We start from the raw sequence: 25865 nt of genomic DNA, 5'->3' as shown, positions 1-25865 counted from the left end.
ATGAATACAACTCACTGGACTCATTCAGTCTATGAGTATACAACTCTGCCTGCTATTTACACCACTGGCTTCATCATTGGTCTTGGAGCTAATGTATGGGGACTAAAGTCTCTACTGCAGAAATGGAAAATTCTTGGACACATTAACGTGTTTCTTCTGAACCTTGGAATTGCCAATTTTTTGTTCCTGCCATCACTCCCATTTTTGTCAGCGTACTACTTTATGGACAGTAAATGGATATTTGGAGATGCCTTCTGCAAGATCACAAGATTCTGCTTCAACTTGAATTTATACGGCAGCATTGGATTCCTCACCTGTATAAGTGTGTACAGGTACCTGGCTATTGTCCATCCAATGAAAGTGATGGGAAGAATAACTGTGACTAACTCTGTGGCTATTTCAGTCATGGTTTGGCTGTTGGTGAGTGTTCAAAGTTTTCCAGATATGTTCTTCCCCAAAAACTCACCAAATAGAACTGAAAAATGCTACCATACCACATCTACAGAGTATGTGGAGGATTACCTAAAATACAGTGTGGGCTGGACACTCACTGGGTTTGTTATGCCACTCCTTATCTTACTTGGCTCCTATGGACATGTGACTCTTGTTCTCTGCCGCATTAATACCATTGATAAGGTGGTGAAACAAAGAAGCTTAAAGTTGATGTTCATTTTGATTTTGCTCTTTTCAGTTTGTTACATCCCCTACCATATTTTTAAGAACCTCAGCCTTTATTCAAGAGTTTTGTCAAATCACAGGATGCGTCCAAAATGGGATAAGGGAGTCTTTAGTGCTCATCAGATCAGTCGTGGTCTTGTGTGTCTGAATAGTGTTTTGAACCCCCTGGTTTACCTCCATGTCATGGATATTCCTGCTCAAATCAGACAGATGCTTCATCATTTTCGTCAGATCTTTGTGTCAGAGTTCAGCAGTGTACCAGTGGCACAAAATGCAGATGTTTAACAGGAGTTTAGCACAGATGATTCACTTTGAGTTTGTTTATTATACTGTGCTTCATCCAGTTAATTATTGTTCTCTTTTCCTGCAACAACAGTTTGGGCACAAGTTACTATATAAATATATATAAATACTTTTATCTCTTTTTGTTCTGTTGTCTTGTATATTGTGAATAACTGAAAGCCAGTGGAACACATTTTCTCTTTTGGTTTAAAATACATTGTCTTTATTTTGTATGCATGATTGTAATTGCTCTGAATAAGCCTCACTCATTTTGACGGAGTCAGTATCAACAACCAGTTGCTAATGATATTATTTTTCTAAAATAAATGTAATTTAGTCTTTGAAATTTGTGTTATTTAAACACCTTACACTGAGAACTTTTACTTTAAGAATAGATCAGGAGAGAACACTGGCATACTATTAAAATTGATTTCATATTTACTGTATTTTTAATTGGTGGCTCACAGACCGCTTCCGTGCTCTTATCAAATGTTTTTTATGGCTGTTGCTAAGTGCGTGCGGTACAAGCCACAGAGAAGCAGCAATCATTGCACAACTGTGACACTGACACCTTCAAAAACTGACTGCATTGTACATTACATTGTTTTTCATTCTTTAAACACTGCATTCTTTTCATTATGTGTTGGAATTAGTGGTCACATATCTGTGTTTAGAACATGTTAAACATGTTAAAAATAAATGGATAATTTAGATAAACCTGCACTTGTTATGCCCTGTTGTGTTGGAGTAATGAAATGATTGTTACTGTCAGGGTGGGGGAACATAATGCTCTGCAGGGTTTCTGTCCGTTTGATTTTAACACTTCAAAGCAAGCGTGGCATCATGAAAATTTTAATCCCTTTCTTTACATTTACATTTGTGTGATTAGTAATCCTCCTCAGAATGCTTGCTGTCATTACTGATGATGTAGTGACTGCTGATATAGATACATTTGTTGTACTTTTGTGGGTGTTTGGGTGTAAAAAAAAAAACCCACAGACCAATAGTTAGTTCCACTTGCAATAATAATGCACAGCACAGTTTTAAGAAGAACTCTAACAGGCAGTTTTGCTTAATCCCTAATTACTAGTTTGGTCAACCATGAACATGGTACTCTATTGCATATTTGCTCTGGCAAAACATAAAAAAAAGTGTTGAAAAGCATGAAAGTGTTTGAACTTTTGAAATTACAACCCAGAAAGGTATAGAAGAGCAATGTTTCCATCAAATAACGGGCTCTTTTAACTTCCCCATTTCTTACTTTTATCAGCTAAGCATGCAGGCTTTAACACTTTAAAAAGGGAAATTGCTTCATTGCTGCCTACAGCATGAAAACATGCAGAGCTTTCTGCTTGTTTTTGTGCAGCAACAAATGACCTTGATCAAGGCCACGAGCCAAAACGCATTGGTTACTTGATAAAGTTGTTTCCTGTTACTTTAGGTGTGGCTGGAGTCTTCACATCATCAGATTGTTTGTGTGCAGCACATGATATAATGGCAACATGTATGCACTGCAAACAAAAAACATGTGCCCTATTTAATACTCAGAAGTGAGACTATGTGGTCAGCAGTGTAAACTGAAACATTCATTTAACAGATGGGCAGGATGTGCCCTGGCCTCATTCTAGGAAACAATGTATAGGTACTTCAGTAAAAAAAAAACCTTCACTTTAATGTTGAGCTGATCTTATTTGCTGGCAGGTTTTAGACTATTAAATGCAAATTTTGCAGGTAAATATTTAATTGTTTTGCCTCTGGTGAAAATAAATACTGAACAACATATTCTCTAAATATGCCGAAAACAAATAAAATGTTTTGCAGATGACTCCTAACCACAAAAAATTATTTTAATTCATAAAGCCAACTCATATGTGAAGAAACTGTCCTGTTATGACTCCCTTATCACTTGAGCTGCACTTTATCTCAGTTTAACACTAAACCACATGTCGATCAATAGCGTATCGGCTGTATCCTAGATGTAGTTGAGCATAATGAAGTGTGCAGTTGTGGAAAAATGCAGCTGTGATCAAAATATGTTAATATGAACTGATAGTTTGTGATGCACTACAATTGCTCATGAATGTTCAGTAGAAAGCGCACACTAGTGATGGTAAATTTGATTCTGTGTTTTTCATTGATCATTTCACCATAGTTTTTCACGGTGTTTGCTGGTGAAAAGAAGATTAAAATACTGGCTAAACATCAGTTGGAGCATGGCCCTTTATTCTACTTTGAACATGAAATACCTTCAGGAGCAGTTACATTTATGGTAAATGGCCTGTATTTATATAGTGCTTTACTAGTCCCTAAGGCACTTTACATATCCAGTCATCCACCCATTCACACTCACATTCACACACTGGTGATGGCAAGCTACATTGTAGCCACAGCCACCCTGGGGCGCACTGACAGAGGCGAGGCTGCCGGACACTGGCGCCACCGGGCCCTCTGACCACCACCAGTAGGCAACGGGTGAAGTGTCTTGCCCAAGGACACAACGACCGAGACTGTCCGAGCCGGGGCTCGAACCGGCAACCTTCCGATTACAAGGCGAACTCCCAACTCTTGAGCCACGATCGCCCCACTATATAAAGGCAGAGGCGTCATGGTGTAATTATATTATCTGTAAAGAGGCAACATCTCCAAAATTTCGGGAGTAGTTAGTCATTATAAGAAGTGTTTGTGAATATGATGGCATGCCATACATGGTAAGCTCCACACCTCACCACCCGTTGATTCACTTTAGTTTAATTTACAGTCACTACTTTAAAATATTCTATTTATTGTTCAATATCGTTTCTTTATTAAATGTATTCATTTTTCCATCACACCTTCCAATGTTTATATGGCGTGCACACATATTAACCTTGCAAGGTCAAAGTTCTGTTTTATGTTATATTAATACATCTTTCTTTGTTTGAGTTACCTGGGGGTTGGCTTCTCCTGTCTGGCAAAAGGTGTGGCAAAGGGCTGCGAGACCTGAAGTACCACTGACAGCCTAATTGGATTGCACCACATGCTTCATTGCCTGGGGGGTGTTTCATGTTTGTTTCATTGTTTTGTATTAGTGGGTTATATGGCAGCCATCTTGTTTTCCCCCGTGTGTGTCATTTGGTTTAGCTAAACCGGTATTTAAGTTCCCCTGTGTGTCATTTCAGGAGGTCAGTTTATCATATGTTTGTTTGAGGTTTTGTTAATTATTATCTTGAGCTTAATCTATTGAGTTGACCTCTTTTATTGGTCTACCTGTTTAAGTTTTGACTTTGTTAAATATGTTTTCATATTTGTGGGTCAATAAAACCCCTTTTTTGAATTAAAACCACCTGTGTCCTTTATGCTTTACTGCTTGGTCCCTGACAGTGAACTAAAAATCAAGAATGTGGGATACTGTTGGTACGTGATTTGGAGAGCCCAGCACGTGCTCCCGACGCAGGGTAAACAAATTCTGCTGGGGAGACCTACCTTGGTACTTGTGTAGGTGAAGCCAAAGGCAAGATATGCCTCATCGTATTTTCTAGTCTTTCGCTTGGAAGAAAGTTAGTTTGGAAACTGGCGATGCTTCATCTTCTGCTTTGTGTAGCAGCTCCGTCAAAAACCTGTCCATTATGCTAGCAGCATCCAAGTTTTCTTTTTTCGTTTTTTATTCATACCCTGAGTCCTGCATCTGGGTAAACATTGGAAAATACCAATAAGCCAAATGATCAGATTTAGAAAAGAAAAGGCATAAATATGTCAAATCTTAATACACCAAACACAAAAAGTCCATTTAAAATACAAAAACATGCTCCATATTCTAAAATAATGTAAACAAATGGACATAACAGGCTTAAACAAAATCATGCACATACATACTGCTTAACAAATACCAAATAGACATACAAATTATAACTAACTTTGTTCCGTCATTCCACTCGTCCATCCATCCACTCACCCATCCATCAATCCATCCAGCCCGCAACGTGGACCAAACCCCTGCAGTGGTTGTACAGGAACCAAATGGCTTGCGGCAACAGGCCATTTGGTTGCTCTGGAAGCACCACCAGTGTTGCATTATGAGGGGTCTGGTTAAAAACCCTTGTCCGATTCCACAAAACACATGTAGACTGGTTGGAGAAAATTCCGGACACCCTTGAATATCCTTAAGAGCATAAAGACCTGGTTCAGTGTTCCACAACAAGGACGAAACCTGTAGTTCCTCTGTATCTGAGATTACACTAACACTATACTACTACTACTACTAGTATAGGGTTCCCACTCTGGCCTCTCATGTACAGACTGCACCCAAAACTTAGGGCATTTCCTGTGGGCTGAGCACTCACAAGCATGTAAACACCTCACGGTATCCCATGTAAATTTTGGATTGAATTATTAAAATCGTTATAAATATTCCAGTTTTGTTGAAAAGTAGTTGAGTAATTGTTTGCTTAAACTATAACCATTTTCAACAACAGGGGAATTGTTCGTCTGAAGGTCAAGAACTCATTGAACTCAATCTATTTAATTCAATAATGTGTCTCTTCTGCAGAAATGGGGTCATGTCCAGCCTTGGCATTTTTTGTACTGTTTTCAGCAGCTCTGACTTCCTTGTGTGATGGTGGAAAAGTGCTAATATTTCCAGTAGATGGAAGCCACTGGCTTCACATGAAAGTCCTTGTGGAGGCTCTTCATTCTCGTGGTCAGCAAATCACTTTAATTCGTTCCTCCACCAGCTGGTACATTTCTGAGGTCTCGTCTTATTACACCTCCATCACAATTACCCAGGAACAGTCCCAAAACATAGAAAGGCAAGACTTCATGACCTCATTCCTGAAGACGTCACTTGAGATCCGGAGCAAAAGTTCACTATGGACATTCGTTGAGTTTTACAGCCTTTTTAAAATGGTACATGAAAACCATCAAACTGTGACAAAGCTTGTTCGCAGGATTTTTGAGAATAAGACATTGATTAAAGAGCTGAATGAAACTGGATATGATCTTTTTCTTACTCATCTTGCATTTCCAGGTGTACTGCTACTCGCAAATTATCTTCGAGTTCCCTTGGTTTACAATGTACGCTGGTTTTTCAGTGGAGAGGCGCACTATGCTATTGCTCCTACTCCATTGTCCTATGTTCCTGTATTGTTCTCCCATAACTCTGACAAAATGGACTTTTTCCAAAGAATCAGAAATATATTTTATCACAACATAATGGCTTACATTCACTACTATGCTGCCAGTCCATGTTACCAACCTCTATGTGATCATTTGGAAAAGGTGTCAAGCTTATGTCTCTAGTCCAAAAGGCTGACCTCTGACTCATGCGTGTCGACTTTACATTTGAGTTCCCTCGTCCCACCATGCCCAACGTCGTTTACATCGGAGGCTTTCAAGGTAAGCCTTCAAAGCCTCTCCCATCAGAGTTTGAGGAATTCGTCCAGAGTTGTGGTGAACATAGGGTGATAGTCGTGACATTGGGGACCCTGCTGAGTGACCTTGGACCTGAGTTAACAGAGAGCTTTGCCTCAGCATTTGCCAGCCTCCCTCAGAAGATTGTGTGGAGACATGTTGGGAAAAGACCAGCCACCCTGGGAAACAACACCATGCTGGTTGAATGGCTGCCTCAGAATGATCTACTAGGCCACCCTAAAACCAAGGTTTTTGTCACACATGGGGGCACCAATGGCCTGTACGAAGCCATCTACCATGGCTTGCCAGTTCTGGGCATTCCTCTCATTTTTGACCAGCAGGACAACTTGTTACATATGAAGGCCCGGGGAGTGGCTGAAATAGTTGACGTGACAAAATTGGATGTTGACTTTTCCGGATAGAGCATGTCATGAGGCACAAGGGTGCAGCACATCTACGCAGTGAGTCATATAAGCTGCCTTGGTATGCCTATCATTGCCTAGATGTGATGGCAGTCCTTGTAGTATTTGGTTTGCTGATCATTACCTTCGTTTGGGCTTCTTGTTCATGTCTAATTACGTTTTTGTTGAAGACAAAGAAGTCCAAGCATGAATAGATGTGATAATAAACTTTATCGTGTGAAAACAATTAAAAGCTACAAAGAAACTAAGAAGCAGTTTTTCGTGTTAATTTTATTTTCTTGTTTTCTTTTTGTTTTTATTTCTATTTAAAGTTTCATATCATCACCTTTATTTTCAGAGTGGCCAATATTTTTCTACCTTACTTTCAAAGAACAGAACCAGCAGGTGGACTGGGGTTCGGCTGTTTTTTGCTAAAAATTCAAAAGTCAAATCCCAGATAACAATAAACGTTTGATCCTGCTGAGACCCACATCTACAGTTTTCTATGGCCATAATTGTCCTCGACTGACATCATTGACTCTGGGAAATCTGGTAAATGTTGCTATTCCCCTATTGCTTAAAAAATTTAAGGTCAGATGTTAGATGCCAGGTATCATCAGGCCCATACAATACTACCAGCAACTCAGGTCAAGTTGAGCTTTCAGGCAGTGTTTGGATGAAAAAAATATAACTTAATAGGTTATTCCAATAACCACCTCAGTTATGTCAAAAGTAGCCCACATTAAGCCCATATGTTTGCCATTTCAGAGCTCTGGGAAGATGGCAACACTGAAAAGAAGTGCAGCAGAACAATAAAAATCCTTCACATGTAAAAAAAACCAAAAAAAAAACCGAGTTAAGCAAACAAATTTAAAAGATAATACAAAACTCAGCACATGTATTACCAACAGTTTGTTTCTTAAAAACCTTCATAGCTTATAGCCTCACCTCCTGGTTAAAGTGTCATCCATTTGTTGTGCGTACATATTGAGCAGAAGAATCTAACTCTTTGGACATGGTCATAAGGTCATGAGGCCAGTGTAGCTGAAAAAGGGAAAACAACCATTGTGAGCACGTGTGCATTTTTGACAACTAGCTGCTGTCTCTGGGGACAGATACGTCGTCATGTGCTCTTCTGCATCTCTCATTTTCTCAAAAGGCCTGACTGGAGCTGCCACACTCTCTGAATAGAGCAAAGTGTCCATCTGTTTTTGAGACACACTTGGCTTCTTAGTGTAAAAACAACGGAGTCACAGATAAATATTGCAAAAGTGGCAGAGTCTGATAACTTTAGATAAGAAAAAATGTACAGAAATCAGTGGCGTCAGTGGATCATTTCGTAGGTTTTGTCACGTGTTTTCACTTCCACTTCCTGGGGTTTTTTTTTTATTTAATTTGATTTGTCGTTGCTGTAAGTAACTCATTTAATACAATCTCACCTGTTATGATTTGAAGTTCATTCTATACTATCTCACCTGACAAGCTAGGTAAAATAAGAGGAGAACAGAAGCAACAACAGAGGGATACTTGATTGCTCTCCTGAACACCTCGTGTTAGTATTCAAACATAAAGGTGTTTATGAGAAACTCTGCTACTTTCTTACATCTGTGTATCGATTTTTGTGGTTTAGAAGTGGAGGATCAACAGTTTGTGTGTGCTCACTTTTCACGTTTTTATGCACAGCTTTTTTTCCACAAAGCTACAGGCATCTAATCCACAGCTTCGTACAGCAGATCTAGGTCATGATTTTGTTAGATCCTGTGTATACTTTGCAGTTGGGTGCGGTAATAACGGAAACGACAGAGCTGTGTGCCCAGCAGATATTTAAATCTGAACATGAAAATGTACTGTAAATTTATATATAGAAACTGAGTGTCACACGCTTCTTAAAACATTTGCATGCACATCTTGTTGTTCATGCTGTAAGTATAAGAGCAAAACTACATGCTTAAATAATGCAGACCTGATACATAAGGATTTGATGCTTGTGCAAGAGCTTTAACTTATAGCCAACTTGTGCTGGTCATTAATTAATAATTAGAGGAAATAACAAGGTAAACATGGCAAAAGCAAGGCATGCAGTGTAGCATAACACCCATATACATCCTTACTAGACATTTTAACAAACTCTGACCATGTAGTTCATTATTCTGAATTGCATTAAGTCCAAACACAATAAACACCTAAATCAGGACAACATAACCACAATGATTAAAACAGGAGAAGGTTATTTTAATGTGACACTTAATGCTCACTCACTAACACGCCATTACGTGTTAGTGAGTGAGTTAGTGAGTGTGTTAATAGATGTTTCATAAAAATTATTTTCGTATTTTAATTCATGGTTAATTCAGGCACCTATTAGATGTTAGGTAAGTATTTTGTGAAAATGAAAGTTCCTCAAGACTTGAGGAAGTCTCAGCTTTCTGCATAACAGAAAAATGACATAAAATTAACAGACAAAGCACAAAGACAACTTACAAACACAAATATTTATAGCCAGATGCAAACAAACCCACCTGAGGTTTGCAGAATACCGAAATGTAAGTAGGACCATAGCCTAAGTTTCTAAAAGAGATTTTAGTGCCTGTTGTTTTTAATAAACACTACATTTCTAAAAATATCTGCATGTGTGTATTAACATGCCGGTCAAAACTGATCAGTGAAACCAGAGGGAGGGCCAGCTTGTCTTGTTCAACCATTCACACTCTAATGGATGATAGAATGATGGAGGAGCCAGGGAATGAACCACCAACCTTCCCATTAACAGATGCTCTACCTGCTCAAATACAGCCACCCCAACCCCTCTGTAAACCACTCCAGTGTCAGCTGGAGTTTGAAGTCAAGGCACATTATCTTCAAAATGCAGAGATGAGAAACCACCAAACCCATCACCCTCTGTAATTTTACCTTAGAAATTCTAATTAGTCTCTATTACTGAAGGGTCTTTAATTTACCATATGAAATGCCCTGAGGTAAGTGTTGTTGAGGTTTGGTGCTATGAAAATATAAATTGTATTGAACTGATAATAAAATACTATGAACAGAATCAGTGTTCATAGTATCCTTGGTTCACCAACAATGTGAACCAAGGTTACACTGTTGTATAGGGAGTAGATAGCCCCTCAAAAGCAGGCCTGATACCACATACCCCTCAAGCCCTCACTTCGATTGTTACATCTCCAGAGACTCACATCTTAGGTGTCAAAGTGCCTGTTTTTGCAACATTCTAGTGATTCAACTTCTACATGCCAAATATCATTGGGAAAGATGCTAACCCCAAGTCCAGTGCATCTATCAGAGTATGAAGGGACACAGATGCTCTTAAAAGAAACAAAAAGAAAAGTGAAGCTATTTATAATCACAGTGCTACTTCTGATAAGTAGCCCAGTATAAATATAACTACTTACGGGATTATTGCAAAACACCGACGTAATGACACATGTGGAAGTGAAACTAAATACAAGTGACAAATAACACATAAAATAAAACAAGAAGTAACTAACAAATGTGATCATATCAAAGGATAGATGCACACTTAAACAAAACATTTTTTAAAATAGGGACTAGAAAATTCGAACAAGAAACTTAAGATAATGCAAATATATTTGATGTTCCAGTTATTGTGCAAATGGACAGTTGTTTGCTAAGGTTAACTATTATCATTTTGGAAGAAGTCCATATTAGAGATCCTGTGTTCAATTCAATTCAATACACTTTTATTTAAACCACCCGCAACAATAGTCACCTCAAGGCACTTTATATTGGAAGTTAAAGACCCTAACAATAACAAGGAGAAATTTCCAAAAGCCAACAATCATGTGACCAACTAAGTATGGATACTGTTCTTCTGAAGCCCAAAAACTCTTTGAATTGAAAATATTTGTTGATTCAAGAATGTGTCTGTTTTGCAGAGATGGAGCCATATCCAGCTTTGACTTTCTTACTGTCGTTTTTAGCTATGACTTCCTCATGTGATGGTGGAAAAGTGCTAATATTTCCAGTAGATGGAAGCCACTGGCTTCACATGAAAATCCTTGTGGAGGCTCATTAGTACTATTGTAATAATGAATTACAATAGCCCAGCCTGGAAGTAATAAATGCATGAACTAGTTTTTCAGCATCACCCTGAGACAGGATATTTCTAATTTTAGAGATGTTGCAAAAATGGAAAAAAGAAGTCTTACATATTTGTTTAATATGTGCATTGAAGGACATGTCCTGGTCAAAAATTTCTCTAAGGTTCCTCACAGATAAGAAAAAAAATGTACAGAAATCAGTGGCCTCAGTGGATCATTTCTTAGGTTTTGTTACGTGTTTTGTTTTTTGCTTTCCCTTCATGTTTTTTTTTTCTTTTTTCATTTAATTTGTGGGGATAGGTTAATTGGATAATTCAAATTGCCACTAGGTGTGAATGTGAGTGTGAATGGTTGTCTGTCCCTATGTGTTGGCCCTGTGACAGACTGGCGACCTGTCCAGGGTGTACCCCGCCTTTCGCCCTATGACAGCTGGGATAGGCTCCAGCGCCCCCCGCGACCCTGAAAAGGATAAGCGGAAGCGAATGGATGGATGGATGGATTCATTTAATTTGATTTGTCGTTGCTGTAAGAAACTCATTAAATGGGATTTCACCTCATATGATTTGAAGTTCATTCTATACTATCTCAGCTGACAGGCTAGGTAAAATAAGAGGAGAACAGAAGCAACAACAGCGGGAAACTTGATTGCTCTCTTGGACACCTCTTCTTAATATTCAAATATAACAATGTTTATGAGAAACTCTGCTGCTTTCTTACGTCTGTGTATCGGTTCTTGTGGTTTAGACAAGTAGAGAGAGACTTAGGTTATCAAGCCGGGGGGATCAACAGTTTCTGTGTGCGCAGTTTTTTTTTTTCTAGCAGACATCTAATCCACTGCATCTTACAGCAGATCTAGATAATGATTTTGTTACATCCTGTGTATACTTTGCAATTGGGTGCGGTAGTAACGGAAACGACAGTTAAAAATAATGTGATCATTTCTAAAGTACACAGAGCTGTGAGCCCAGCAGATATTTAAATCTGAACATCGAAATGTGCTGTAATTTTATGTAGAGAAATTGATTGTCACACGCTTCTTAAGGTATTTCTAAAACATTTAAAGCTTGGCTATCAAATTAGCCAAGACTCGAGGAAGTCTCAGCTTTCTTCACAGCAGAAAAATGACATGACATTGACAGACAAAGCACAAAGAGAAAATACAAACACAGAAAATATGAATATTTATAGCCAAATGCAAACAAACCCACCTGAGGTTTGCAGAATACCAAAATGTAGGTAGGACCATAGTCTACGTTTCTAAGAGAGATTTAAGTGCCTGGTGTTTTTAATAAACACTACATTTCTAAAAATATCTGCATGTGTGTATTAACATGCCGGTCAAAACTGATCAGTGAAACCAGAGGGAGGGCCAGCTTGCCTTGTTCACACTATTCACAGCCATTCACACTCTGATGGATGCATCAGAGAGTAACTTGGGGTTAGTATCTTGCCCAAGGACATTTGACAAGTAGACTGGAGGAGCCAGGGAATGAACCACCAACCTCCCCATTAACAGATGCTCTACCTGCTCAAATACAGCCACCCCAACTCCTCTGTAAACCACTCCAGTGTCAGCTGGAGTTCGAAATTAAACTATATTATATTCAAAATGCAGAGATAAGAAACCACCAAACCCATCACCCTCTGTCACTCAGTTAGCTTAGAAATTCTAATTATTCTCTCTTACTGAAGGGTCTTTGGTTTGTGGTGGTTTGTCTGAGGTAAGTGTTGCTGTCGTTTGGTTCTATGAAAATTTAAATTGTATTGAACTGATAATAAAATACTATGAACAGAATCAGTTACAAAGGCCAGCCTTAGCCTTATCCCACACACCTCGAAATATGCTCGAGAGTTGGACTAGATCTTTGTTCTCAGTCTGTGCTCATGCTAGAAGAAGATCCTTGAAGTGATCTTTCCACAGCCAAGCTGCATCCTTAGTAAACCTTTCTGGGGGGGGGTGTTTGTTTTTTAAACTACAACAACTAATATGAAGAGTATGAACATGAAGAAACTAGATTTTGTGTATTTGAATTTATTCTAAACAATAAAGTAGAAAATATATTTTTTTTTATATTAATCCTTTATTTATCCAGGTAAAAATCTCATTGAGATTAAAAATCTCATTTCCAAGAGAGACCTGGCATATCTTAAACTTTGTCAAAATAGTAAGTGTAACAATGACATTTAAGGAACACTGAAGACTCGTAATTAGTAGTGACTCATTATTTCAAAAGGAGTAAAATTTTCCATGTAGTTAAAAAGGAAGTCAATGTGTTGCTGCATGACAGCTCTATTTTTACCCTGCTTTGCACTTTCCCTATATTCATATCAAATAGTACTCTGTGCTTTAAGTAAAAAAACATTTATCTGCATATGTTACCTCTATTGTTACATCTCCAGAGACTCCAGAGATTTTAGGTGTCAAAGTGCCAGTTTTTGCAACACTCTAGTGATTGAACTACATGCCAAATATCTTTGGGCAAGATGCTAATCCCAAGTTGCTTTCTAATGCATCTATCAGAGTATGAAGTATGAAGTATTCTTACAAGGAACAAGAAGAAAAGTGAAGCTATATATACACACAGCGCTACTTCTGCTAAGTAGCGCTGTGTGTATAAATATCTCTACTTACGGGATTATTTGCACACAAGTGCAAATAACCAACGTAATGACGCATGGGGAAGTGAAACTAAATACAAATAGCACACAAAAAAAATCAAGAAGTAACTAACAAATGCAAAGGATAGACGCACTCCTAAACAAAACAATTTTAAACTAAGGACTAGAAAATTTGAACAAGAAACTCAAAAACTGCGGTGGATAGCATTTTAATGTTACTGTAACTGTTCCAATGTTCGAAATGGATTTTTTTAGTTATGAAATCTGTGAGATTAGGATCAATCAACTCCATTTTTTAACTTTCACACTATATGCTCAATGATGGTAAATAGTAAGGTCTTGCCAGGGACTTGGGTTTCCAGTGGTGAGGCAGTTTGAACTGAATGTCTGACAATCTCAGTGTTCAAATAGTTAAGATAGCTAATTAATTGAGAAGCAAGAATTAAGAACATGACACGAGCAAGCAAAGGTGCTACACTACTCGTAAGTTTCTGTTTCTATACGTTCTCGTGGTAGTGGTTGTTTTCAAATCACTCCCAATATAAAAAATGCAATGCATACTTGTTTAGCTATACTGTCACAGCTGCTGTTTTTGGCATTTACCGAAAGCTATAGTAATCTTTGGAAGATTTTTTATTTACATGGGTAAAGGGAGCAAAGACTGAACAGACTGAAAAGGTTTAGTCAGACATGTATAGTTATACATTTACTCATCGTTCAACCAGCAGGTCCTCAGTTCTGTTGCACAAGCAGCTCAGATATATAAATTTTCTTTGGCTTGGGCAGGTGGTCACACGGACTGAATGTGATTAGAGTTATGCATCATTCTAGTTCAGGTTAATCTTGTTAAACTGTGAGTTTTGAACATCTGAAAATGGTGGACTGTATAATTTGAATTGAAAATATTTGTTGATTCAATAATTTGTCTGTTTTGCAGAGATGGAGCCATATCCAGCCTGGACTTTCTTACTGTCGTTTTTAGTTATGACTTTGTCATGTGATGGTGGAAAAGTGCTAGTATTTCCAGTAGATGGAAGCCACTGGCTTAACATGAAAATCCTTGTGGAGGCTGTTCATTCTCAATGTCATCAAATCACATTTCTGAATTCTCACTGTTCTCATTCAGTGCTGTGTGGAATTTTGAGATCTTATGGAACAATGCAGTATAAGGGAGGTACGCATGTTGTAATAGCATACTGATGTCATGGTCCTGGGACTGTGACCCAGTATTTATGTATTTTGTGGTTTAATTGATATTCTTTGATTTAGTGTCATTCATGTTTGAGTGAAGAGCAAACTCAGTGACATGAGTTTGCTCTTCCTATAGTTGAATCATTTATATTTCTAGTTCTTAGGTTCATGTTCATCTACTCTGTTCCCTTTCATTGCCCATTGTGTCTCTCGCCCCCTCTGTGTCCCTCGTTTTCTCTGTCTCTTCAGTCTGTCTTGTTTCCATGTGTGTGTCTCCCCCAGTCTCAGTGTCAAGCAATTTTCTCTTAACCAAAGTCCAGTTGAGGCCTTAATTGTTATACAACAATTTTATTTTTCATTTTACCTCCACATTGGTATCAAAGTCCAGTCGAGGTAGTGAATTGGTAAAAAAAATTGAGGACAGTAAAAATAGGAAGTACTCACTGTATTTAAAGTATCTTAATCGAAGAGGATAATGAAAGCAACATCATGAAAATTCTATGGTATAACGTATTTTAAAGCTTTTTGGGATATTGTACTTCTTATAAAAACAGCAAATTGGGGTAAATGTACGTCTTTCACTGTAGTAGTTCTTTGTTTTTCTTTCTAATTTTCTTCCTTATGTTGCACAACCAATAAAACTGGAAGTGGTAGAACGCTAAGGGAAAGTGAAGAAGTAGGAAGCATGGGTCTATTCATCAGAGTGCGACACCCTGTATCCAAAGAGGGTATTACAGCTAAAAGAAAAAATAGTGCCAACTCGTCGGAGGACTGAGCTCATGTGCTATCTGGCTCAATCCAGTGGGAGGGTGATACTGCAGGTCACTCCCCAGTCCCTGGTGGGCGCAGGTGGAACTGAAAATAATAATAAAATGAATAAATAAAATAGAACAAGAACACTAAATAAATTAATTAAACACAATTTTAAGAAAAACTATTTGAAGATATGTCTGTGAAGTTACTCAGTTATCCAGGTCATCACAGTCTAAGGAGCTTGGAAAGAGAAGCGTCTGGACTTCTTTAAGCTACTTAAAGACGTTTCACCTCATTCATGGTAAAATGGTAAAATGGTAAATGGCCTGTATTTGTATAACGCCTTACTAGTTCCTAAGGATCCCAAAGCGCTTTACATATTCAGTCATCCACCCATTCACACACACATTCAAACCATTGGTGATGGCAAGCTGCACTGTAGCCACAGCCACCCTGGGGCGCACTGACATTCATTTGAGGATAGGATTTTTTTTAAGTCATTAATTGATTAACAAAAAGACCGGAGTAATAATAAAGTATAAACAAATACTGATAATTTCCAAAATAATAATAATAATAAGAGAAGTATTTAGAGAAAGAAATTGAAAATGATAATAATAACAAAATAACAGTTGAGGCTGAAACAAGTAACGACAAATTAAAAACAGGAAATAAATACGAAAACAACGACATAATTCGAGTAGGACGAATTCAAAATTAAGACAAAATAAAATAAGAGTAAATTCTGAGAATTCAAACCAGAAGAGTGGAAGGTTTTTAAAAAAGAAATTATAATGACAACCGACATCTCTGTACCACTTAAGGAAAAGAACCAGCACCTCCTATCAATATGAGAGAGTTCAAGGACTTTGGAGAAAAGATTACATCTGGCAGATGTGGAAAAAGGAGGATTTGCTTCAACCTATAGGAACACAACTCCTGAACAATGATGCAATAAAAGTCCTAGATCAAAAAGCAAAAGAAGAACATGATAAAATGGCCTGTACTTGTATAGCGCTTTACTTAGTCCCTAAGGACCCCAAAGCGCTTCACACTACATTCACCCATTCACACACACATTCACACACTGGTGATGGCAAGCTACATTGTAGCCACAGCTGCCCTGGGGCGCACTGACAGAGGCGAGGCTGCCGGACACTGGCGCCACCGGGCCCTCTGACCATCACCAGTAGGCAACAGGTGAAGTGTCTTGCCCAAGGACACAACGGCCGAGAACCGGCAACCTCCCGGTTACAAGAAGAACTACCAACTCCTGAGCCATGATCGTCCCTTGCTTCTTGAGCCACAAACATCATTTGCTTCTTGCATAGAGGTCATGCAGAAGTTTACCTCCATGGTAAATAAAAAAAATAATATTTAAATTAAAAATAGAACAAATACTGGAAACAGGGAAATAGACCGTAATTTTTTCTTTATCCATTTCACAGCATTTGACACAAGAAATAACTGGTAGATGAGCCTATTATCAAAATATTGGTAAAATGACATGTTTCTGATCCCGTAACTGGTGGTGACAGCTATTTGGCCGTTGAATGTTCTGATAAATTGTAGAAGGAATGACCCTAGGAACATTTGTAAGGTGACCACAAACAAATGTAAATAATTAAAATAAATGCCATGCTTCAGTTATTGTGTAAATGGGCAGGTGTTTGATAAGGTTAACTATTACAATTTTAGAAGAAGTCTATAGTAGATATCATGTGCTCAATTTGATTCAACTGAATTTTATTTATTTATTTAACCCTGACTTTCCCATGTGATGGTGCAAAAGTGCTAGTGTTTCCAGTAGATGAAAGCCACTGGCTTAACATGAAAGTCCTTGTGAAGGCTCTTCACTCTCAAGGTCATCAAATCACGGTGCTACGTTCATCCACCAGCTGGTATATTTCTGAATTCTCACCTTATTACACCTCCATCACGATCATCCAGGAAGAATCTCAGCCCGTTGAGAGTCAAGACTTCATGAGCTCTTTTTTGAAGAGGTCAGTGGAAATTAATAAGAATGCCGGCTCACTCTGGAATATGTTTACCCTTTTGCTACAAAACCAGGAAGTTGTGGCAAAATTTACTTCCACCATCTTTGAGAATAAGACACTGATTGGGGACCTAAACAAAACTGGATATGATCTTTTTCTGACCGATCCTACATTTCCAGGTGGTGTGCTGTTAGCACATCACCTCCAGCTGCCTTTGGTTTTCAATGTGCGCTGGCTTTTTAGTGGAGAGGCACACCTTGCCGTCGCTCCTTCTTCAGTGTCCTACATCCCTATATGCTTTTCCCATAACTCTGACAAAATAGATTTTTTTTCAAAGAATCAGAAATATGATCCATTACATCATGGTTTTTTACAGGGACTACTATGTCTCCAGACAACCATATCAGGCCTTGTGTGATCGTTATTTTGGAAATAATGTTAGCCTCATGTCTCTAACCCAAAAGGCTGACCTGTGGCTCATGCGGGTTGACTTTACATTTGAGTTCCCTCGTCCCACCATGCCCAATGTCATCTATATCGGCGGCTTCCAAGGTAAGCCTTCAAAGGCCTTCAAAATTTGTGGTTTTCACTTCCATATATCTTTTGTATCTTGTGTTGTGTATCTCCAAGAATTTATTTTCTGTAAACATATGTGAGTGGGAGACACATATGAGTAATCAGTGTTTTGTGGAATTTTGAGACATTGTGGGCCAATACAGTACACAGGAGGCACACAATCTACTAAAATCAAGTTGTAATAGCTCGCTGAAGTCCAAAAATACAAAGTCCAAAAGATAACAATTGTCCAAACCACAAGTAAGTTTATAGCATGCTGATGTTTCCCCAAATACTACTGCAGGTCAGCTGACTATTGGAAAAGAGAAGCACTTAGTAATCCAGATGGGGGATAAAGAAAGTCATGCTGCCATTTACTACGTGTAAGAAAAGAGAACCTGATTTTGATGAGCAATTTGGGGGGTGTGAATACACTATTTGTTTATCAGTCAACTGCATAGTGTGGCTTTTTCAGATCATTTGCGCAATGACATTTGGCATAACTTGCAGTTCTCAGTTGAGTTTTCTGTCGTTTTTTTTGGACGTCTGTGTCCATCTTGAAGTCTTTAGCAGATGTTATGGACCTGAAGTACAGTACACAAGAGGTACAAAATCTACCAAAACAAAGCTGTAATAACGCACTAATGGCTAAAAAAAAGTCCAAAAGATAACAAATGTCCAAAATCACAAGAGATCAGAAGAAGAAAAAACAGTCAAGTGAACATAACACAGGGAGCCAGAAAATATACCAAATATACCAAGGTATACCATATGACCAAGGTAGAATGGGGGAAAATTCACAGGAGCAAAACAAAATTAAATCATCAAAAAGAAGTGAGAGAGAGAGGTGACAGGACTAACTAAACACAGCAAACTGACTGGGTTTTCAACAAAGGAAGATAACAAGAAATGAGATATGCTTGAAAAGTGTGTCCTGTCTCCTTCTCCTAACCACAAAGAAAATTTCAAAACTAGCAAAGAAAAGTGGGTATGGAAATTGTGACAGACCTAGGAAAACAAAAGAGCAGTGTGCAAAGAATCAAAAGTGTTTTCACTAGTCTCTTCAACAATGTGATAGTAGATGCCTGACATTTTGAAACCGCGATGTGGTAAAGATAAAGAACAAAATGTGCATCTAACTTCACCACAAATGTTCTTACCCTCTTGTTTGTAACAAGAACAAAATACCATGACGAAGGGTGGCATTTTAAAGAACCTCAGGACCTCATGCGCAGTGCCCAGTGACTTACATCAAAAAAAAAATCCCTTAAATCAAAAACACAAATTATGTAAAGAAGAACAAAATACCATTGCAAAGTAAAGGGGCTTACTAACAGTCACTTTTATGATTTAAAGCATTGGACAGGGGGATTTTTGCAGCTGGCTTTAAGGCATATGCCTTTGTAGGAGTTCTCCTTTCAGCAGAATGTCTTTAAATTAATGCATAAACATAATTTAACAAGGTTTGAAGCAAATTGCACAAAACTTAATGACAGAGATGGGATGTCTTATGCCTGATATGCCTGTGATAGTTGTTTCTAGTGCTGCAAAAAAAAAAATCAACTGTTACACACAGATTTCAGGTTTATACATTGGAATATTTTATTTAATATAATGCAGCTGTCCTTTTTTTTTCCATTCAACCCTTTATTTCATTTTTAAATGAAAATCACAGAAAACGTATTTATAAACCACACCGTGATAATGTCACATGAAGATGCAAACACAAAAAGCTAGGTTTGTATACTAACGTTTGTTCCCATCATTACTGAAAAATAAAGAACTTTTTATTTCACAAACGAACAAACAAAAACCAAACACCACCCCCCCCCCCCCCTCCCAAAAAAAAGAAGAAAAAGTGTGGTCCTCGTACAAAAAGAAAGAGAATCAAAGGCAAATTAATGAGTTACTACTTACATTAAAGAATTTAGAGACTAAACATGCCACTGTTGAAGACTCTCAAACATTGGAAGAGATAAATTTAACAAAACGTAAATTAAATGATATATATGACAGACAAGAAGAACTAAAAGCCAGATTTGTTAAGCAAAAGTATTATGATTACGGCCCTAGGGCAAAGAAACTATTAGCCTGGAGAATTAAAAAACAACAAGAAGAAAGAGGAATTTACAGTATAAAAGATGATGAGACACAAAAAATGTGTTACACTGCTAAAGAAATACAAAACTCATTTGAAAACTATTATAAAAACTTATATTCAGAGACACAAAAGGCTGACCCTCTAAACATTCAGAAATTTTTGCACTCTCTGGATTTACCTAATATTGGACGGGAACAAAACAAAAGACTAATGCAACAAATTACTAAACAAGAACTGGATAAAGCCATTGCGAAAACAAAAACAAATAAGATGCCGGGTATGGACGGATTTACATCAGAATATTATAAAACCTTTAGAGAGTTATTATCACCGCTATTATTAAAATGTTTTAACTATGTGTTGGAGGGAGGGGAGTCACCAGCATCCTGGAGACAGGCAATCATTTCAGTAATTCCAAAGGTGGGCAAGGACAAAAGGGAATGCAGTTCATATCGACCAATTTCAATTCTGAATATGGATTATAGATTATTCACCTCAATAATAGCAGAAAGACTTTAAAATACTATACCAGAAATTATTGACGAAGATCAGACAGGATTTCTCAAAAACAGACAGATACAGGACAGTATAAGACGTGCCTTACATTTAATGGATTATATGAATAAATCCCAAACGGAATCAATTGCATTAAGCCTTGATGCAGAAAAGGCGTTTGACTCCGTCCAGTGGGATTATTTATTTTTGGTTATCGAGCGGTTTGGTTTCGGAGACCCTTTTATTCAACTGATTAAAAATTTATATTATTTACCTTCAGCAAGAATAAAAATAAATGGGAGCTTAACTGGAGTAGTGGACTTGCAGAGGGGATGTCGGCAGGGATGTCCGCTTAGCCCAGCCCTGTTTGCTTTATTTATTGAACCACTGGCGCAAGCTATTAGAGAGGATGAACAAATTAAAGGGATATGGATACGGAATACGGAATACAAAATGGGATTATACGCAGATGATGTTTTGCTGACCCTCACAGACCCAGAAAGAAGCTTACCTAAGTTATGGTTAAAGATGGAAATGTTTGGAGAACTTTCTGGATATAAAATAAACATACAAAAAACACAGGTGATCACATACAATTACGTACCCACAACAAAGATCAAAAGTATGTCTAAATTTAATTGGAATAATAAAATAATTAAATATCTAGGTATTAAGATTCCTAAAACACTGACAGAAATCTATGAAATAAACTATTCACCAATTATAAGGGAATTGAAAGAAAACATTCAAAGGTGGAACCTACTGCCACTTGATCTGTACAATAGGATTGACCTGATCAAAAGGAATATACTTCCACCACTGCTTTTCCTTTTTCAATCTATACCGGTACACATACCAGCCAAACAATTTGCGTTATGGAACAGAATGATTTCGGGATTTATATGGAAAGGCCGCAAACCAAGAGTTAGATATATAACATTGCAACTACCTAAGGAAAGAGGTGGACATTCCCTCCCAAACTTAGAAAGTTATTTTAAAGCAAACACAATTAAGATATTTAATTTATTGGTGTGATCCAACGTATGAAGCAAAATGGAAATATTTAGATGTGACACAATTAAAATTACCACTACAGACAATGTTAGGAGATAAAAAATTATATTTGGAACAGAAAAATAATCTAAATGAATGGACTAAAACTCCTTTAAATGTTTTGATGAATGTGAAAGTCTTAAATTAGGAGCTGGTCTCAAACAACGCAGGTGGGTCACACATGATAAGGAATTTATCCCTGCACAAATAGATAGACGTTATACAACTTGGTTAACAAGGGGGATCGGACCATTTTGCTCATTGTTAGGAAAAGAAGGATTACAAAGTTTTGAAAAATTAAGAGACACCTATGGTTTGGAAAACCAAGATTTTGTCAGATATCTCCAAGTTATGTCCTATTTCAATAGTAATATAAAAACTATAGAAGAACGTAATGAAGGCCTAGTCCCCGTTATAAAAGAAGCTTATAAAGGTCAGATTAAAAACAAATTGATTGCTAAACTTTATCAGAACTTACAATCACTTAAGGATCAATCAACCAATTATATCAAAATTAAATGGGAAACGGAGGCTAAAATCAACACATCAGAGGACAGTTGGTTAAATATATGCAGGACACAGATGGAAACTACTAGCTCGGGTTATTGGAGGGGATTCACGTGGAAAAATTTTATTAGGTTTTTTATAACACCCAAAATAAAATACAAACAAAAAGGTCAACTGACAGATGGACACTGCTGGAGAAACTGTGGGGAAAACATGGCAGATCATTTCCATATATTTTGGAAATGCCCAATAATCCTGTCATACTGGAGTGAATTGGTCGAATCAATTTACTTGGTGACTGGTCTCAAACTAAATTTGGATTTTTGTACTGTGTACTGGGGCGATATCCCATCAGCAGCCTCCTTAAAGGACAAATACTTGATAAACATCCTGGAGAAAGCGCCCCCAACAAAGAAAGATTGGATAGGAATAATGGAGGAAATATATAGAATGGAAAAACTAACTTTTTTTTTTACCTTAAAATGGACCAATTTCATAAAAACTGGAGGAAATGGGAGAGATTTGTTGAAGGTGGTAACGTGGGATGAGGTATTCACGCAACTACTGGAAGAAGGAAGGTCTGCTAAGGACGTTTTTTATTTTTTTTTAAAGGTAGTTTATAAAAGAGACTGGAAATACCCTTCCGAATATGATCAGGGATGGACTGTAAAGTGCTGAGTGGACAGTAGTAAAAACCTAACGACATGGGACCTGTAAAAAGGTGGAGGGGAGCTCCCCCAGGCCGAGTAGATCTGCGTGGTTCACTGTGCCATTATAATGCAGCTGTCCTATAGACAAATCTTCTTTTGCACCTGCATATCAGTCATCAGGACCTCATGCACAGTGCCCAGTGACTGGCATCAGAAAATATATCCCTTAAATCAAAAATATATTTATTCTCGTCAGCAGCAGTTCTTTAATCTGCATTTCAGAGAGAAACACATGAATAAAATGTGAGCTTACACTGTATTATTTGGTTATTAGGCCTACAACACTCCTTCACCCTAGCTCAGCATTTTGTTGTAAATCTGTCCCACAGCCTACAAAATTAAATACGTTTTAAGTAATATATTGTCCTATTTGATAGCAATACTTTCTAACTTTGGTCCTCGTCCCTGTCTAGGATTTCGATGACCAAAGTAAAATTCCATCCATCACTTGTCCTGGTTGACCCATAGTAAACAATATTATAAACCTTTGGCCTGGAATACAACAGCAGACATTACTGACACAAAGTAAGTTACACAGAAGCTTGACTGAACTATAATCAATTCACATAGATTAATATCTTGATTTGAAATGGTGGGCTAAATATGAAGCTGTGAAAAAAAGTTGGGCATCTTTCTTTGCCTTTAGAGAATAATTCTGATGGTAAAAACCAAACGGGACAGGCGAGGGGGGAAAAAAATGTTTTTTTAAAAAAAACAAACAAGCAAAACCAATCAAAGCAAAAAAAAAAAAATTATTTAGGAACTAAAATTGTTTGATAAATGCAGTTTATCAGTATATGCTACAGAATATGTGACCACCAATTAATAAGGTCATGTCCAATCAGTCTTAGTCTCTCCTCTTTGCGTCTTCTCCAGTGTCACCTGTGTGTAGTCAGTTTTGTCTGTTTACTAGTGTCAAGTTTGTGTCTCTGTCTTGCTCTCACTCCCTTTCCCTCTCTCTCTCTGCTCTTTGCTGTCCACTTTATTTTCTCATCATAGTGGTCATGTTCAATGCACTCACAATCTTAATGACTCCAATACATGGACGTTTTAGAGATTACATCACAGACGCTGGGTTGTTTTTCCATATTTGTTGATCGCTCTGGTTAATTTCAGAATGTTTTTTTATTTACTTTTGTATATACTGATCAAAAAGACCAAAGTAAGAAAAAGTGAACAACTTCAGTCTGACATTTAAAATTATACATCGACTCATCTTGCAATCAGGCCATCAGTTCTTTTGCACAAGCAGCTCTGACATATATTTTCCTTGGTTTGAATACGTGCTCACAGTCACGGCTAGAGGTGAGAATCAGTTTCACTATGAATCTTTACATGAGTCTGCAACATGGTCTGCAATGCACTTTATAAACAATATAAAACAGCCCACAGAGACGTTGCTGTGGTTCTACTGTAGAAATATGTACACATGGAACCCACAGTAATACACTACATTACTACATTACCAAAGGTTTATGGGTAGATGATCCTTTTATCAAAATACAAAAGTTTAAAACAGGAGGTGCTGAGTGATTATTCAAGGACTGGCCCTAGGAAAGTTTGACAGGTGGACAGAAACATGAATGCATGACCGCTGGGATCCTGCTGAGTAACATGTTGGCAAAAGACCTCCGAATTATATAATCGGCCAACCTAAAAGCAAAGTTTTTTAACATGGTAAATGGTTTTGCCAAGATATTTATCATGGTGTGCCAGTTCTACTCATAACTCTCATCTTTAGCCAGTATGACAACTTGGTACGTGGGAAGGCCCATTAGTGTGTGTCTTCTGTAAATTTCTCATTAGATGTCTGATCAGGATGAGGAAATCCAGGCATACATAAATATTGTGACAATACATAAATGTTGGCACCGCAAAGGAAGTTTACACTGAACTGGAATTGACAATAATTAATAATAAATGACATGATAGAATGACAGTTTAAACACAACAATATGTTATTCACATTATTCTGATTACATTTGTGTTTTTACAATTTGCTGTTTTCTGTAAATGTAAAGTAGATATGAGAAAACTTCAGTTACACTTCCTGTAAACCACACTCTGTGACATGGGGTTACTGAGAGAAGCTTGTGGACAAAGCCACAAACATCTATGTGCTGTTTCTCATGGGTTCATAAGCTCTCAGGTGTGAGATACAGTTTAAAGTGTTTTTCTTTTTTTTGTGTGTGTGTGTGGGGTGGGGCAAGGGGGAGGTCTGTATCAAGGAAATAATATGGCCTAAAATGTAAATGGACCTAAGAGCAGACCACAGCAACCTCCTACATGAAGAACTACTCAGCAACACAAAAGCAGACAAGCAATGGGTCTCTGGTATGAAGAGCTGGACAAGGACCTGGCATAACTCACACCTACTGGCTGAAGATGCTAGCAGCTCTCCATGAACACCTGACAGCACATATCAGGGTTTTGCTAACAACAGGTACTAATTTAGGAGTGGAGTGGCCATCAGCCACTTCCCTGGGTCTGTGTGGCTTCTCTGGGTACTCAGGCTTCTTCCCTCCAACCAAAGACATGCACAGCATTAGGTTAATTAGTGATTTTAAACGGACCATAAGTGTGTATGGTTGTCTGTCTCTATGTGTTTACTCTGCGCCCTTTTTCTAGTTGCTAGACAGTTCAAAAACCCCTGTGACAAGAAGATCGAGGAAACTGTTCACCCCTACCGGGACCCCACCCTGGAGCCAGGCCTAGGGTGCCTAGGCCTTAGTCCATGTGGCCAGGCAAGGCACAGCCAGAAAAACATGGGCCCACCCTCCTGTAGGTCCAACACCCACAGGAGGTGCCATAGGGGCTGGGTGGCAGCCATGGGGAGACCAATCCCCTGTTACCGAGATCACAACTGGGACATGGAAAAAGTCTTTCGGACTGCCTCGAAAGAATTCTGGGCACCTCCTGTGTGGTGTTTCGGGGGGAGACACAGGACAAGCCGGAGAGATTATATCTCTTGGCTGCCGTGTGAATTTCTTGGTTTTCCCCTGGACAAGCTAGAGGAGGTTGTAGGGATGTCTGGGCTCCTATGCTGCTGCCCCCGCAAC

General features: G+C 38.1%; 1 protein-coding gene and 2 pseudogenes across 3 annotated transcripts; all 3 read left to right on the top strand.

Moving 5' to 3' along the window:
• On the top strand, positions 1-963 carry LOC308407330 (P2Y purinoceptor 1-like; the record flags this gene model as incomplete). The annotated part of the gene is made up of 1 exon (XM_080898895.1): positions 1-963. One exon carries the CDS (start codon positions 1-3, stop codon positions 961-963), a length of 963 nt encoding a protein of 320 aa, XP_080755021.1.
• A 4638-nt stretch (positions 964-5601) lies between these two features.
• Positions 5602-6961, top strand: LOC308407329 (UDP-glucuronosyltransferase 2B17-like; annotated as a pseudogene). Its single transcript has 2 exons — positions 5602-5797; positions 5963-6961. The product of its transcript is annotated as a UDP-glucuronosyltransferase 2B17-like (transcript).
• Positions 6962-10662: 3701 nt separating this feature from the next.
• On the top strand, positions 10663-24584 carry LOC308407328 (UDP-glucuronosyltransferase 1-2-like; annotated as a pseudogene). The gene is made up of 3 exons: positions 10663-10734; positions 17180-17967; positions 24502-24584. The product of its transcript is annotated as a UDP-glucuronosyltransferase 1-2-like (transcript).
• The last annotated feature ends 1281 nt before the right edge of the window (positions 24585-25865 follow it).

The sequence above is a fragment of the Rhamphochromis sp. 'chilingali' genome, assembly GCF_963969265.1.
Source record: "Rhamphochromis sp. 'chilingali' genome assembly, chromosome: 12".
Taxonomy (NCBI): domain Eukaryota; kingdom Metazoa; phylum Chordata; class Actinopteri; order Cichliformes; family Cichlidae; genus Rhamphochromis; species Rhamphochromis sp. 'chilingali'.
This window is presented reverse-complemented; position numbering and strand designations above follow the sequence as displayed.